Source organism: Heterodontus francisci, chromosome 11, assembly GCF_036365525.1.
Source record: "Heterodontus francisci isolate sHetFra1 chromosome 11, sHetFra1.hap1, whole genome shotgun sequence".
In the NCBI taxonomy this organism is placed as follows: Eukaryota; Metazoa; Chordata; class Chondrichthyes; order Heterodontiformes; family Heterodontidae; genus Heterodontus; species Heterodontus francisci.
Genome location: NC_090381.1, coordinates 51,449,692 through 51,467,821, shown reverse-complemented (window position 1 = coordinate 51,467,821; position 18,130 = coordinate 51,449,692). Strand labels below are relative to the sequence as shown.

The following is an 18,130-nucleotide window of genomic DNA, read 5'->3' as shown; positions in this document are numbered from 1 at the left end:
TATTTTACTCAACGGTATTTCATATCTTGTATTCCCTTTATGTACCCAGGTACACAAAACTCAAATAAAACAAGTCTAGACATAATGCTATTTGGTGAGTTGCACATAGATCTGAATTTTTCTCACATAGTTAAGAAAAGTAATGGTAAACAATGCTAAGAGAATGAGGTAGACAATATAGCACATTGCATTTCACCCTAACTTTTCTTCACAGCATGTTTGCATATAAAGTAGTTGGGCAAAGTAAGGTTTAGAGCCATAGAGAGATACAGCACTGAAACAGGCCCTTTGGCCCAATGAGTCTGTGCTAACCATTAACCACCCATTTATACTAATCCTACATTAATCCCATTTTTTTTCCCTCTCACATCCCCACCTTCCCTCAATTCTCCTACCACCTACCTACACTAGGGGCATTTTTTTTTACAATGGCTAATTTACCTATCAACCTGCAAGTCTTTGGCATGTGGGAGGAAGCCGGAGCACCCGGAGGAAACCCACATGGTCACAGTGAGAACTTGCAAACTCCACACAGGCAGTACCCAGAACCGAACCCAGGTTGCTGGAGCTGTGAGGCTACGTTGCTAGCCACTGCGCCACCCTCATAGTTTTTTTTCCCTCCTGTAGTGAGAAAGACTTCTCCCGATCTTTTTATCACCAAGTTTGCACAATGCAAATTATTATCCTAAAGTGCAGTAAAAGTTATCACTTTTTACAACATTGTGGATGAAAAAAAAATCCAGTTTCACTGTGGTAGATGTATTTTGCCTGCGTTAAATCTTTAACTTGTATTTTGTGATACCAGATTCAGCATGTAATGTATTAACTTCCAAAGCTGCACACAGTATCCTTTTTAATAGAAAATCATAAGACTGAACCAATCTATTTGCCAATTAGCTTTTCACTAGATACAAGTTCATTTAGGTGCACACAAAACTGATCTAAATTGTTAATTATCCTGTGTTAATCATCCTAAGTGTTTCGGGGTTGTTATGTACAATTTTAACCAACTCATGGTATTGTTAGCGATGGCTGTCTTTAAGAATAGATTATCTAAGGTGTTGTTCTATTGAATTTGCACAGCACAAGCATAGCCAGGCAAACTCTTGGAAGCATCATAGCCTCACTTGGCACAGGGTAATGACATTGACTGACAGCTTTTTCATCAAGTCCTTTGAATAAAGGCTTAGGCTCTTGATGGTCTGCATCTTCTATGACTCACAGCTCAGTGGCCAGAAATTCATTCTCACAGACCTAAAGGGACAGTTCACAGCGACACAGTCGCAAAGTGGTTTTGAATTTTGCTGCCAGCAGTTAAGGCCATTTGTACTTTAAACCTTGAGCCAACTTAGCTTTGAAGGGTTAAGCTAGTGTAAGTGATCTTCTGTTTTAGTGCCCATGTTTAAAGAAAAAATAAGTAGCGTCTTTATTATTTGTCATATGGTAGAGTGTAGGGAAATATATATTTTCAATGGTAAAACTGTGTACTTACTCATTCATATATCTTAAAACAAACTATTTAATGATTTAAAACTTGTGTTTTAGTGCCTATTTAGACTGCCTTCCAGAAAGTAAGATATGCACTTAAATTCCATAAGGGTACAATTAGGTTAAATGTCAGGAGGTTCTTCTTTTCCAAGAGGGTAGCAGAGCTATGGGACAACTCTTGTGTTAAAGGTGGATTCATTGCATACCATGAAAAAAATGCAGAACAGGTTCCTGGCTGGGCAGAGGTCACACAAACAGTTAATAGATAGAATAATAAGTAATATAAAGAGTGGTCAATGGATTCTCCTGAACTATTTTTGATTGCCTAAGAGGGTCATAGAGGAATTTTCCATATCTTTTTCTCCTTAAATTGGTCTAATGTTTTTTCTCACCTCCCCCAAGAGATCACATTGATGCTGGTGGATGATGGGTATTCTAAATCATGATGCTTAGGGTATCATGGCTGTATGGGGAAGACTCAGGACAGTTGAAGTATTTCTTCAGTAATATCAGTCACTTTGATTCAAAATATCTTACCAATTGGTATGGAATCTAGATGTCAAACTACATTTTAATTTTTTTCTTGCATATAAACGTAACAACTTTCCAGTTAGTCGTTTTGTAGTACAGAACTTGTGTATTGTTGAAAATAGAGATATGTTGTTAAAGCTTTTCGTCTTGCACTCATCAGGACAATTCATAAGAATACCAACGTAAGGGAAAACAACAACTTTATATTGTATGAGAAGAGAGTGCTGATTGGTTGGCAGGTGAACTTTGATTGTTAGAGGCATTGACGTGGAGAATGCATCAGTTTACAGTGACTGACAGTTAACTGCCAAGCTTTGTTTGAAATTTAAACCAGGCAGCTTGACTCTGATTGGTCAAGGCATTGCCCTGAGGAATGAACCAGCGAATGGCTGTCACTTCTTTTTTTAACTGAAATAGGCACCATATTGGTACATGTTCTTTCTGTCTGAAAAGAACAGTGAACCGTGTATTAATATATGTAGCTTCCAGTACATGCAAATGCGCCACACTGCGAGCCCTACTGACAATCTTGAATTGGTTGTCAGCGTAATTCTTAGCAAATGGATTATTGAAACTGAGAATTATTTAGTAAATGTTGTCCAATCGCAGAATCACATATAATGTTGGACACTATGTTTGGAATTTTGCAAGTATAGGCTGCTGGGTAAGCCTGTACCTTGCCCGTTGCGAGTAGCAGAAGGGACATGCTGTTTGATACGATCCGCCAGTCTTTGGGACGTATGGCCTATATACCTAGCATCATACTGGTATTGAAATTCATATATCACATTACTCATTTGTGTGATAGGCAGAACATCTTTTTGGTTTGACGGGAGCATCCTGTTACTGGCAAACACCACATGTGTTGCTACTGCATAATTGCAGCGTGCAACAGCTAGCTTCACCTGTTGCTCACATTTTTGGGATACATTACCCCTCCAGAGTAATTTGAGATAGACTGGGCACTTTGCAGAGCCAGAAATGACGGCATTAGGCCCAATCATAAGTTTGCACTATATATAGCGAGAAATGATCTGATCAGGGTAGCCATTGTCATGCAGGAGTCTTTGTTTCGCCCTATTTCTGCATCAAGCTTGCATGGTGAGCAAATGGCTCGGGCCCTATTTATGAGGTTGCCGATAAGGCCAATCTTATAGAACATATATTGATGCCATCTCTAAAATGGAGACTGTTCCATAAATTTCAACTGTTTGTTGATAAGCTGCATCACCCTGTAGGTCACTGCAAACAGTCTCCACACCCACCCTAAGCCTGATGTGGACAGTTGTGTAATGTGGGCCATGAGTCATGTGCATATTCTGCATGGGTGTCCTGCAACGCTGCACTGCAGGCTCCCCAGGTTATTGACAGCTGCAGGCGCCTCACAAGAACACAAGAAATAGCAGCAGGAGTAGACTATATGGCCCTTTGAGCCTGCTCCTCCATTCAAAACTATCATGGCTGATCTTAGGATTCAACTCCACCTTCCTACTCACTCACCATATCCCTTGATTCCCTGTGAGATCAAACATCTGTCTATCCGAGCCTTAAATATATTCAACGATGGAGCATCCACAACCCTCTGGGGTAGAGAATTCCAAAGGTTCACAAAGCTTTGAGTGAAGTAATTTCTCATCTCAGTCCTAAATGATCGGCCCCTTATCTTGAGACTATGCCCCTGTGTTTTAGATTCCCCGACCAGCGGAAATAATCTCTCAGTGTCTACCCTATCCAGTCCCTTTAGAATCTTATATGTCTCAATGAGATCACCGCTCATTCTTCTAAACTCCAGAGGATACAGGCCCAATTTACTTAGCCTCTCATCATATAACAACCCCTTCATCCTAGGGACCATTCTAGTGAACATTGCTGTACCACCTCCAATGCAAGTATATCCTTTCTTAAATGTGGAGACCAAAACTACACAGTATTCCAAATGTGGTCTCACCAAACCCTGTACAATACCTCCTTATTCCTGTACTCCAACTCCATTGCAATAAAGGCCAACATGCTATTTGCTTCTCTAATTGCTTGCTGTACATACATGTTTACTTTCTGTGTTCCTTGTACAAGCACACCCAAGTTTCTTTGAACATCGACACTTACAAGTTTCACACCTTTTAAAAAATGTTCTGCTTTTCTATTCTTATGACCAAAGTGCATAACTACACACTTCCCTACATGATACTCCATCTGCCATCTTATTGGCCACTCAATTATCCTGTCTATATCTCTTTGCAGCCTCTCTACATCCTCACCACAGCTTACCTTTCTACCTATCTTTATATCGTCAGCAAACTTAGATACATTACTCTCTGTCTCTTCATCTAAGTTATTAATAGATTGTAAATAGCTGAGGCCCCAGCACTGATGATACGAGGGTTTCCATTTTTTTGTTAAACCTTGAGAATCTCTATTTTAAAAAGTGAAAAGAATTCCAAGGATGCTGGAATCTTGAAGAGGCTGAACTTTGTGATTGTTTTCTTAAAAGAAGTTACCAGAAGGTTTGGACTGCATATAAACAAGTTTACTGGAAAGCACCTGTTTGCAAAGAACCCAGCAGGGGGTTGTGTTGTGACCCTGAAAAAGCTATTTACAAGGAAATGACAAGTCAAGATTTATGGTCGTCACAAGGCTTGTTTCCAAAAAATGTTGGTTTCATTTTGAATGGCTAAAAACAGGCAATTGGAGTTTGTTTATTGATTTGCTAGGAGAACAGAAGATCGAGCCAGCCCATATTTCTCTTGAAAAGCAAATCCTGTGTCGTGTTTTTCCTGTTGCCTCCGGTCTTTGAAGCATCCCTGCATCTTTAAAGAATTCCAGCGTCAAGTTGTACTGTTGCCTCATGTATTTGAAGAAATCCTGCATGTTTGCAGAAAACCTTGCATCATTGAAGGAACTTTGCATCGAATGTGTGAGAATTGAAACCTTTGTTACTGCACACCTATGTCAGACCTATGTGAAGCCTTCGGTAGCTGTATCCCTTGAAGGCCTACCCAGACTGTTAATCAATATCATCTGGAAAGTACTGTTCTAGGAAGATTTCTAGTGGCAGCCACCTATTTGCCTTTGGGACACCTTGCCAAAACAAAGGACTTTCATATCTTCTCTTCAGTCTAAGTTTTTTTATTCCTTCTATTTCTTTGTAACAGCTGTAAACAAAATCCTTTTTTTCCCCCCAGTTAACCGGTTGTTGATGTGAGTGTGTGCGTGAGGGTTAGGATAAATAAGGGGGTATTAATATTTCAATTCACGTGTATGTTTACTTTATAATTGGTTAAGACTTGGGGTGTAATAAATGGATACTTTTGTTGTTTATTAAAGAAACCTGGTTGGTATGCTTTATTCTGGGGTAAAAATAGCGTATCTGATTGACGGTTTCGGTAAGTGGGAAAATTTAAATTTATGACCTGTGGAGAAGTGGGACTGAATTAACAATGCACTCCTCCCGCCTCGGTCGTAACACTGATCCTTGCAGCACTCCACTATTTACAGCCTGCCAACTTGAAAATGCCCCATTTATGCCCTATTGTTGTTTTCTGTCTGTTAACCAATCATCTATCCATGCTTACCCCAATTCCATGAGCCCTTATCTTGCCTATTAATCTTTTGTGTGGCACCTTATTGAATGCCTTGTGGAAATCCAGGTATACTACATCTACTGGTTCCCCTTTATCTACCCTACTAGTTACATCCTCAAAAAACTCTAATAAATTTGTTCATCAAGATTTTCCTATAGCAAAACCATGTTGATTTGTTCTAATCATACTGTGCTTTTCTAAGTGCATTGTTAAGACTTCCTTAACAATAGATTCCAGCATTTTCCCAACGACTGATGTTAGGCTAACTGGCCTGTAGTTCCCTGTTTTCTCTCTCCCTCCTTTCTTGAAAAGTAGTTTAATATTTGCCAACTTCCAATCTGATGGTACCATTTCCAAATCTAAGGAATTTTAGAGAATATCATAACTAGCGCATCCACTATCTCTGCAGCTTTCTCTTTTAGAACCTAGAGTGTAGGCCATCAGATCCTGGAAATTTGTCAGATTTTAGTCCTTCAAGTTTCTCCAATATTTTTTCTCTGCTGATATAAATTTCCATAATTTCCTCACTCTTTTTAGCCCCTAGGTTACTGTCTATTTGTGGTATGGAACTTGTGTCTTCTACTGTGAAGACAGACACAAAATATTTATTTAGTGCCTCTTCCATTTCCTTATTCCCCATGATAATTTCTCCTGTCTCTGCTTCTAAAGGACCAATGTTTACTTTAGCTACTCTCTTCCTTTTGATATAACTATAAAAGCTCTTACAATCTGTTTTTATATTACTGGCGAATTTACTCTCATTCTATTTTTTTCCTTTTTTCTCAACTTTTTCATGGCTCTTTGCTGGTTTCAAAAACTCCCAATCCTCAGACTTGCTAATCTTTTTTGCAACATCGTAAGCCTTTTCTTTTACTCTAATACTATCCTTAACTTCCTGAGTGAGCCACAGATGGGTCTTTCTTACTGAATTTTTGTTTTTCAAAGGAATGTATTTTCGTTGAGCATTTTGAATTGTTTCTTTAAAGGTTTCCCACTGTTCATTTACCGCCATACTTTTTAGTCTATTTACCCAATATATCTTAGCCAGTTCTCCCCTCATGCCTATATATATATATATGGCTTTGTTTAAGTTTAAGATTCTTGTTTGAGATTGAAGCATGTCACTTTCAAATTTATCATGAAATTCAGTGGTATTATGATTACTGTTTCCCAGTGGATCTTTTACTATGGCATTGCTAATTAACCCTGCTTCATTACACAATACTAGATCTAAGGTAGCTTTATCCCTAGTTGGTTGCACAACATATTGCTCCAAGAAACTGTCCTGAAAACATTCTATAAACTCATCCTCTAGACCACTCCCGCCAATTTCATTGTCCCAGTTGTGACGGAAATCATACCTGCCAAATGGCAACACATTAATTTTGTCAGATGGAACAATGCTTGAAACTTTTACTGAACATTGCAAATAACTTATTAAAAAGCAGAATTTAACAGTTAAAAAACTGGCCAAGTGCATTTGTATTTTGAGAAGACAAAGGCTGGCTGAGAGACAGAAGTCAGGTACCAGTCTAGCTGGAACAATGGGGGTGCCCCCTGATTCAATTAGCGAGATTGGTAGATTGGTTTTGCCAACAGGGGTAATCAAAAGACATGGACACCCTTTTGACTTTGTAAGAGCCAAACTTCACCCCCCACCGAGTATGTCTCAAAGACTCTGAAATTCCAATACCCCTCCAGAAATTGTTTTAAACAAAAAGATGGTCACATGTCCTACCTGCTGGGTAAGTCTGAGGTTTTTGAAATGTGCCTCAGAGTGAACAAGAGACTGTAATTTTGAACGTGACGAGGAAGACATCTCTCTCTGTCTCTCTCTCCAGCAAAGTCCCAGGGAAACCACGGTGGCAGCTTGTAACTCTAAAGACTACAGACTTTACAGGCGACCAGCAAGAAGACAATTGAAACCTCCCTTCAGCCTTCTGAAGCCAGAGAAACAAGCCTGAAATTGTGCAGGTCACCCCCAGTGTGGACTCCAAGACCTTGACTTCAATTAAGGACATTACAACCCAGTACTTGCATCCCATTTATTACCAACTTTACTTCAAACTCCCAACTCCTTTATCCCCTCTGTATCTATTTTTATGTGTGTGTGTGCCTCCCGTATGCATGTGAGTGTGGATGCATCACGTGCTTTATTAACTTTAACTGGTTTAGAGTGATAAGGTTAATAGACTTATATCTTTCTTGTTTACTCCCAAGAAAATCTGTCTGATTGGTGCATTTGCAATTGTAATTAGAGTGCAGCGAGTAGGGGCTCACTGTGGTGGTAAGCTAAAATCAGTGTGTTTAAAAAGATAAACCCTGTTATGGCCAAACCAGAGAAGGGGCAAGAGGGGAGCTGGAGACCCCTTCCTCACTTGGTCGTAACAGAAATTTGGGGGATCTAGTTTGACCTTGGACCCACAGCCAAATGAGAAATTGGAAGAGGAAAATCAAATTGATCCCAATCAAAAAGAGAAAAAATACAGGTTTTCTTGTGGTTTGTGTTGCCAGAACAGTGTCTATCCCCCTGATTGTACTGTCCCCTACTGCCACTACATACCGATTTCCTCCCCCCACTTGAATGACTTCCTGTACCATGTGCCATGGTCAGTTAGCTCATCCACCCTGCAGCCCTCACTCTCATCCATACAAACTGAGACTTCTCCACTTCTGCCTTCTTGATCCCCTTACCTGCCACATTCGCAGTCACACTCTCCTGTCTCTGACCACGGACCAAATCAGAAGACCCGACTGCCTTCTGGAACAAAGTGTCCAGGTAACTTTCCCCCTCCCTAATGTATCACTGCATCTGTAGCTTGGCCTCCAGCTCACTGAGCCAAAGCTCCTTGAGCTGTAGATACTTACTGCAAACGTGGTTGCCGTGGATCACACTGGTGTCAACGAACTCCCACATACTGCAACTGCAAAACATCACCCGCCCTGCCAGCCTGATTATGTTTTAGTTAACTAATTATTTAATTACTTAATTAATAGGAAATATTCACCAACCAATCTATTAAGCTTTACTACTATTAGTAAATAAAACTTTACAATTATTAAAATTACCCTAGTTTTGAAAGCTAAATGAGAAAAAACTCACCAACCAATCAACTAACTCTTTTCCTGTGACATCACACATTGATTTTTCTCAGAAAATGGTCGATCCATTCTGAATGAGACTGGCCTGGACTGGTTAGGATAGCTCTTTTAAACTGCTCGGCTGGTCCTGCTCTCTCTTTCTCCTTCCCGTCGCTCTTTTACACTGCTCGCTGGTTCTGCTCTCTTTCTCTCTCCTTCCCATTGCCACTGCTCTCTTACACTGCTCACTGGTCCTGCTCTCTCTCTCTCGTTCCCGTTGCCGTGGCTCTTTTACACTGCTCACTGGTCCTGCTCTCTCTCTCTGGATTATTGACAGCTGCAGCTCCCTGGGTGATTGACAGCTGTACATAGGAACATAGGAATGTAGGAAATAGGAGTAGGAATTGGCCATTTGTCCCCTCAAGCCTGCTCCACCGTTCAACTAGATCATGGCTGATCTTCTACCTCAATGCCATTTTCCTACACTATCCCCAAATCCCTTGATATCTTTAATATCTAGAAATCTATCAATCTCTAAATTGAACACACTCAATGAATGAGCCTCCACAGCCCTCTGGGGTAGAGAATTCCACAGATTTACCACCCTCTGAGTGAAAAGGTTCCCCTTCATCTCAATCCTAAATAGCCTACCTCTTATTCTGAGACTGTGTCCCTTGGTTCTAGACCCCCAAGCCAGGTTAAGCACCTTTCCTGCATCAACTGTGTCGACCTCTGTAAGAATTTTGTATGCTTCAATGAGATCACCTCTCAATCTTTTAAACTCGAGAGAATATAGGCCCAGTCTTCTCAATCTCTCCTCATAGGACAATCCCACCATCCCAGGAATCAGTCTGGTGAATCTTCATTGCAATCCCTCTATGGCAAGTATATCCTTCCTTAGATAAGGAGAATAAAACTATGCACAATACTCTAGGTGCGGTCCCGCCAAGGCTTTATACCAGGGTTGTCCAACATACGGCCCGCGGGCCAGCATCCAGCCCTCCAAAGGTTTCCATCCGGCCGGTGGCCTTTTAAAAAAACTCTGAATTTGTCCGAAGTTCAGAAACTGCTGTTCCCGATGTCAGGATATGCCAGCTGTGAAACTGACTTGTGATTTTAAAAAAAAACTGATCAATCATCTGCTGAGCACTCCCACTCTCTGCAGCTGTCAGAGAGAGAGAGAAAGGGGGGACAGAAAGAGAGAGAATGAGGGAAAGGGGTACAGAAAGAGAGAGAAGGGGGTGACAGAGAGAGGGAGCAGAGAGAGAGAGAGAGAGGGGCAGAGACAGAGGGGGTAGAGAGAGAGTGGGGAACAGAGAGAGTGAGAACGGGGGACAGAGAGGGAAAGGGGGACAGAGAGAGAGGGGGGCACAGAGAGAGAGAGGGAGAGAGAATCAAGATCTCTCCTGCCAGTATGACATCTATCCAGAATACTCTACATCACTGCAAGTGTGCAGGCAAACATTGACTACTCGTCCAAGCAAAAAAATGCCAGGTATCTCAATAAATCAGTGTCCAACATAGTGACCAGAAAGTAAGTCAATAAATTAGTCTTCTCATTTAAAGCTTCACAAAATTGCAGCTTTGCTGTTGTTTTGATTAATAGTAAGATAAATTTTAATTCCTTTATCTTTCCAAAATTGTCTCTCCGCCCCCTCCATGTAAGACAAAAATTGTAATGTTGTCCCCACGCAAAAAGGTTGGACAATCCTGCTTCATACAATTGCAGCAAGGCTTTTTTTTACTGCTGTGCTTAAATCCTCTTCCAACAAAGGCCAACATACCATTAGCCTTCCTATTTACTTACTGTACCTGCATGTTAGCTTTCAGTGACTTATGAACAAGGACACCCAGGTCCCTTTGGACATCAACACTTCCCAATCTCTCACCATTTAAGAAATACTCTGCATTTCTGTTTTTCCTACCAAAGTGGATGACTTCACATTTTTCCACATTATATTCCATCTGCCATATTCTTGCCCACTCACTGAGACTAAATCCCCCTGAAGCCTCTTTGCATCCTCCTCACAAATCACATTTCCACCTAGTTTTGTTTCATCAGCAAACTTGGAAATATTACATTTGATCCCCACATCCAAATCATTGATATAGATTGTGAAGAGCTAGGGCCCAAGCACTGATCTTTGTGGTACTCCACTAGTCACAGCCTGCCAACCTGAGAATGACCGGTTTATTCCTACTCTGTTTTCTGTCCATTAACCAATTCTCAATCCATGCCAGTATATAACTCCCAATCCCATGTGCTCCAATTTTGCTTACTACGCTCCTGCGTGGGACTTTATCGAAAGCACCTTGGGTGATTGACTGCAGCTCCCTGGGTGATTGACAGCGGCAGCTTCCTGGGTATCTGACAGCTGCAGCTCCTCAGATGACTGACAGCTGCAACTCACTGGGTGATTGACAGCAGGCTCCCTGGGTGATTCACAGCTGCAGCTCACTGGGTGATTGACAGCAGCAGCTGTAGCTCCCCAGATGATTGACAGCTGCAGCCCATCAGGTGATTGACAGCTACAGCTCCCCGGATGATTGACAGCTGCAGTCCACCGGTTGATTGATAGCTGCAGCCCACTGGGTGATTGATAGCTGTAGGTGTAGCTCCCTGGATGATTGACAGCTGAAGCTCCCGGGTCATTGACAGCTGTAGTTCCCGGGTGATTGACAGCTGCAGGTGTAGCTCCCGGGTGACTGACAGCTGTACCTCCCAGGTGATTGACAGCTGAAGCTCCCCGAGTGATTGACAGCTGTAGTTCCCCGGGTGATTGACAGCTGTAGCTCCCCAGGTGACTGACAGCTGAACCTCCTCAGGTGATTGACAGCTGAACCTCCTCGGGTGATTGACAGCTGTAGTTCACCGGCTGATTGACAGCTGCAGCTCCCCGGGTTGATTGACAACTGCAGCTCCCCGGGTGATTGACAGCTGCACACCTGGATCGAGGTCCGCGGGTCTCGTGTTCTCTCTGCGAGGAGTGGGGCGAGTTCTCGCGAGATCGGGCTACCGAGTGACCTGCGCACTGACGGTGTTGGCCGCCATAGAGTCGGACTGGTATTTTCCAACAGATTTTTTTTAATATTAAAAACTGTTTCATGGTCGAAGGTCCCGCCGCCTCTTTGCTGAAGGGGTCGGATCGACCCGATTCATCGGCCGGAGATTCCGTCTAATAGAGACGTTTAATTGTAGTTCGTTCTTTTATCGGAACCTTCCCCCTCCCCGCTTCTTTCTTTTTCTCTTCTCCCCTGTAAGTGAGTCCTATGTGAAAGAAGCCATCAGACAACATGTCAAACCTGGGCAAAGCTGGGACGAAGAAAGACACCAAGATGAGGATACGAGCGTTTCCCGTAAGTAAGGGCCCGGCAGTCGCAATTTAATAGAGAAAAAAAACCAGCCCACACAGACTTAGAGAAGCTGCGAATGCTTCAAATTGAAGGCCCGGGCTTCTGCGGATGTCAACACAGGACCAGGCCCTAATCGTTTGATTAATATTCATGGTGTTCAGTGGAAGCCAAACAGGGAGGTGTTTAATGTTTGGCTGTTTACTGTGATGCCATCCCCATTTACGAGCACGACGATCTCTCTTTTGGATACATTTGTTATTTAATTTACTTTCTCCATCCTTCATCGCCCCCCCCCCCCCCAAAGAAAAATCAAGTTATTTTATTGGGAGGCCATGTCCACGACAAATTCTTGGGACAATAGGATATTGAAACACAAGGAAACAATTTATAAGGCGCGGTTTTAATTTACTGAAACAATTTCACAACTTCGGATATTTTCGATTTGCATACTAAGGTGGTGGGATGGGAGTGTGGGGTGTTATATTTTGACTATATTTTCAGTCCAGTTGAAATGCTCTTAACTTCACAGATGGTGTGTAACATCAGTTCGCTGCTGAATACTTCAACTTGCTACCACACTTACGAATTTAGGTTATAGTCTAAGAATTTAAATGATATCTTTTTGACTGAAACACATAGTCCCCACCCCCGGCTGGATACTTGGTTCTCAAGGCTTTGAGTCTAAATGAGTTGTAAGGTGCAAAGAATATGTGTGAATATCTCTTATGGAATTGACCACAGTAGCAAGAAACCACAATAGATGTGCCTGTATTATTTCCATCAGCTTTGTTCATTGTTATGCAATAGTATTTGAATTTATATGTCATTGAAAGTTTTTGTGTTTTGACACCGCATTAGTTTTTGAAAATATTTTGCCAAAGTTCACAATAATTAATGCATTTTTAAACAGTACAGACTATACAGAAAGCTATTTATCTCCTAATCACAAATTAATTTGAAATCATGCAGTTTTCTGTGTGCTGTTTTTGTTTTTGCCTTCTATCTGGAAAAATAACAGTAAATTGAACATACAAAATAACATAAGCACACAGGAATAAAAACAAGAAATGCTGGAAATACTCAGGTCTGGCAGCATCTATGGAGAGAGAAGCAGAGTTAACGTTTCAGGACTGACCTGAAACGTTAACTCTGCTTCTCTCTGCACAGATGCTGCCAGACCTGAGTATTTCCAGCATTTCTTGTTTTTATTTCAGATTTCCAGCATCTACAGTATCTTGCTTTTATTATATAAGCACACAGGAACTGTTCTTTGTTCTGCTTATGTACTCGTAGTTGAAGTTTCATTCGTTTATATAAATTCTATGCACATATAAGTTTCCCCGAGACCATTTGTTTACAGCAGTAAGCTTATTAGTGGAATGAGTTCTTTGGAAGTAATTTGTGTTGAGAGTTATGTTGTTTCTATCACAACTTCTTGTAACATTTCAACACTGCTGTTCTTGTACACGCACTGAAATTGGTGTAGTGTTTGGATGTTCTTTGGCATGTGGTATGTATGTGCTCAAAGACATTTTAACTTTTTCATTCCACTCCCCTTATAGAACTAGAAACATTGCCAGTTAAATATTGGACTTTTCTCAGAAGATTCAGCTAAGCCAACTGAAGTTATGTCTTAACCTAAATAGTGTAAAGGATCACCGTTCATCATTTGGACTATTAAAAGTGTTGAATTGTCAGTGTAAGTTGCTTGTATTCCTTTGTCACTTGTTAAGAAATTTCATTTTGCAGAAGTGCAAGTCTTGCAGATTTCTGTGTCCTGTAAAATGTTGCACAGTAAAGCTGAGCTGATAGACATTTGTGATAATGGGCATTAGTGTTATTGGACAGGGAGTCCACTCATTGAGCTTTGCACAACTACCAGCAGGTGCTTCCCATAGGCTTTCTTTCTGATGTAGTTCGGGATGTCCAGATGCTAATTAGATTTGTTTATGGGAAGCATAACTGAAAAGTAGGACTATAAGCAGAAAGGCTAAGCTATCTTCTCTTGGCTTTGAATATTTTCTATATTTAAAAAGAAAGCTACTCATGCTGCATACTACTTTTCAGACAAGGGTGATTAGGCAACTTGCTTCAAGCCTTCTACCAATGTTTTTTGGGCAACAGGATTTGAGATGTTTTATTGCTGTCTACGTTGGCTGTTCCTTTTCCCGCAACAATGCTTGGAATCTTGTATGTGGGAATTGGTGATGCAGACTTGCAAATCTACCACATTATTGGTGCTGAGTTGAAGTACCATCCATTGTGTGAGCAGGGTTTTTTAAAAAAACTTCAGTTTCAATGTCCTATATGTTTTAAAAGCCCTTTCCTTCCTTCCTTTTGGCCTCCTTGACTCGAGACAGTGGGTAAGCGCCGAGAGGTGGTCAGTGGTTTGTGGAGCAGTGCCTGCAGTGGTTATAAAGGCCAATTCTAGAGTGACAGACTCTTCCACAGGCACTGCAGGTAAAGTTGGTTGACGGGGCTGTTACACAGTTGGCTCTCTCCTTACACTGCTGAATCTTTTCCTGCCAACTGCTGAGTCTCTTCGATTCACCTCTCTCCAGCCACGTCTTTATAGCTGTCCGTCAGCTCTGGCGATCGCTGGCAACTGGCTCCCATGACTTGTGAGTGTCGCAAGACTTCATGTCGCGTTTGCAAACATCTTTAAAGTGGAGACATGCATGGCCAGTGGGTCTGATACCAGTGACGAGCTTGCTGTACAATACGTCCCTGGGGTTCCTGCCATCTTCTATGTGGCTCATATGGCTAAGCCATCTCAAGTGCCGCTGGCTCAGTAAGGCGTACATGTTGGGGATGTTGGCTGCCTCAAGGACTTCTGCATTGGAGATACGGTCCTGCCACCTGATGCCAAGGATTCTCTGGAGACAGTGAAGATGGAATGCATTGAAACGTCGCTCTTGGCTCACATACGTTGTCCAGGCCTCGCTGTTGCAGAGCAAGGTATTGAGGACACAGGCTTGAAACACTCGGACTTTTGTGTTCCGTGTCAGCGCACCATTTTCCTACACCCTCTTGGCCAGTCTGGACATAGCAGCAGACGCCTTTCCCATGCACTTGTTGATTTCTGCATCGAGAGACAGGTTGCTGGTGATGGTTGAGCCCAGGTAGGTGAACTCTTGAACCACTTCGAGTGTGGTTGCCGATAGTGATGGATGCAGCATTTCTGACGTCCTTCCCATGATGTTCGTTTTCTTGAAACTGATGGTTAGGCCAAATTTGTTGCAGGCAGCTGCAATCCTGTCGATGAGTCTCTACAGAGACTCTTCCATGTGGGATGTTAATGCAGCATTGTCAGCAAAGAAGAGCTCTCTGATGAGGACTTTCCATACTTTGGTCTTCGCTCTAAGACGGGCAAGGTTGAACAACCTGCCATCTGATCTTGTGTGGAGGAAAAGTCCTTCTTCTGAAGACTTAAATGCATGAGAGAGCAGCAGTGTGAAGATCCCAAACTGTGCATTGGAGAACACAGCCCTGTTTCACACGGACTCTGTCTCTCTCCTCTCCCTTTTTTTTAAAATTCTAGATGTAACTTCACTGCACGTAGCATTTTTTTTTTACTTTTTTTGTGTTCTTTGGGAGCAGTAGCTATACCTGGTGCTGACTAGCTTCTTTTGTGAAAAACAGTTTTAAAAGTAAATCCACTAAATAATACAGTAGTAATTTTAAAATAGCTAAACAAAGTTAGTCCTTTATTATTGACACAATATTGATATTGCTTTACCTATTCAATTTTTTCTAAATATACCATTTCTCTATTATCTAATCTGCAAAAGCACAGCTCAATTTAATGACAATTATATACTCGAAATATGGGCCCTCAGCAGAACATTTGCGCACTCATTGTGAAATATTTATTGACCAGTTTGTGCAGCAGAGTTTTCATATGATTCTGATTTTAATGTGGAACATGCATTTTAATGGAGCTGAAAACACAGTGTTTGGCTGCATTGATCCTTTTGTAAGCTTGGCTTTAAAGAGAAATCTAGAAAATGGTATTTGCAGCAATATAATTACCCAAACCATTCAATTAGAAATATAAGTGCTGTTTTGGTGATTAAATGAAGCATCTGGAGTAACCAGCGGAATTACTTATCGTATGTCAGCCTTTATTATCATTTATATAAAATGGTGGAAAACTTAAACTTGTTAGTAAGACCATTTATAGTTTTATCAGCATTGTGCAGGATGATAAACATGGTACATATAGCTAATAGTGTCCATAAGCTGCTGGTAATATGTCATTGATACGCATCAAGTTCTGTTCATGCAGTCAGACCTCATTCGTGTAAACTCATGAGAATTGAGAGAGTATTTGAATAAAGCATTTATCTCACGGGGATTGAGCTACAGTGATTATAACTGCTTCTGGCATCAATAGTAGAAAGTTTGAATTTCCACTGTAGTTGAGTTGTTGAGTAATATACAAATTCTGATATCTGCATCACGTAAGGTCTGAATTATTTTCCATTGATTCAAGCCATGCACGTGTCTATGTACATATATTTACTAGTTTACTAACATACATTTTACTCTGATTACTTGCTTTGATTAGTGCCAGCTCAGCTCAGTTGGTAGTATGCTTACCTCTGAGTTAGATGATATGTACTCAAGCCCACTCCAGGACCTGAGCATGTAATCTAGACTGATAGTTCAGCAGTTTTGGGAAGGGGGGGAAAAGTGCTGCATTTTCAGTGATGTCGGTTTCCAGATGTGACGTTGAGTCAGAGGGTGGATTTCAAACATACTCCGAGAGGAGCAGAAGTTCTGCTGTCCTTAATGAATATTACCTGAAAAATAAACTGATCCTGCATCACGTAATGCGACCTTTCTGTCGCATCTGCCCACATAATAGTGCCTTCAAAAGTAGTTGATGGGATGTAAAGGATCAATTATTGGATTAGATTAAAAGAAGAGCTGTTTAATATTGCTGAGAAGTGTAGTAAGCCTGAGCAATAGGAATGTTTTAGAAACCAGTAAAGGGTGACCAAAATGTTGATGAGGGAAAAAATAGAATGAGAGTAAACTAGCCAGGAATATAAAAACAGCTTTTACAAGTGTATAAAGAGGAGAGTAGCTGAAGTAAACATTGGTCCCTTTGAGGGAGAGACTGGAGAAATTAGCATGGGGAATGAGAAAATGGCAGAGATTTTGAACTAATATTTTGTCTCTGTCCTCACAGTAGAAGACACAAATTACATACCAGAAATGGAGGGTAACAAAGGGGCTAAAAAGAGTGAGGAACTTGAGGTAATTAATATCAGCAGAGAAACTTAGGGACTAAAATTCGACAAATCCTCAGGACCTAATGGTCTACATCCAAGGGTTCTGAAAGAGGTAGCTGCAGAGATAGTGGATGCACTGGTTATGGTTTTCCAAAATTCCCTAAATCCTAGAATGGTCTCAGCAGATTGGAAGTTACCAAATGTAACTCCACTGTTCAAGAAAGGAGGGAGAGCGAAAATGGGGAACTACAGGCCAGTTAGCCTGATATCAGTCATCAGGAAAATGCTGGCATCTATTAAGGAAGTTTTAACAATGTACCTAGAAAATTACAGTACGATCAGACAAAGGTTGCAGAAGGAAAATTATTTGACAAATTTCTTAGAATTTTTAGAGGATGTAACTGGTAGTGTTAAAGAGGAACCAGTAGATGTAGTATACTTGGATTTCAAAAGGAATTAGATGAGGTGCTACACAAAAGGTAAATATGCAAGGTAAGGGCCATGGAGTTTGGGGTAATATATTTTAACATGGTGGAGGATTGGCTAACAGGCAAAAGGGAGAGAGTAGGGCTATATGGGGCATTTTCAAGTTGGTAGGCTGTAACTAGCGGAGTGCTACTTGTATCAGTGCTGGAGCCTCTGCTATTTACAGCCTATATTAATTGTTTGGATGAAGAGACCAAGAGTAATGTATCTATAAGTTTGCTGACAATACAAAGTTAGTTAGAAATGTAAGCTGTAAGGTTACAAAGACACTGCAGGGAGATATAGACTGGTTAAGTGAGTGAGAGAACAGGGTGGAAGATATTTTTTATTCTTTCAAGGGATGTGGGCATTGTTGGCGAGGCCAACATT

General features: G+C 41.2%; 1 protein-coding gene across 1 annotated transcript in view; it reads left to right on the top strand.

Moving 5' to 3' along the window:
• Nucleotides 1–11,699: 11,699 nt before the first annotated feature.
• The window catches only part of cul3b (cullin 3b), an 89,547-nt gene continuing 83,116 nt past the window's right edge, over nucleotides 11,700–18,130 (top strand). Inside the window, exon 1 of the mRNA XM_068042141.1 lies at nucleotides 11,700–12,038. Coding sequence (XP_067898242.1) covers nucleotides 11,976–12,038 — 63 coding nt within the window. The 5' untranslated portion in view covers nucleotides 11,700–11,975. The remainder of the gene's footprint in view (nucleotides 12,039–18,130) is intronic.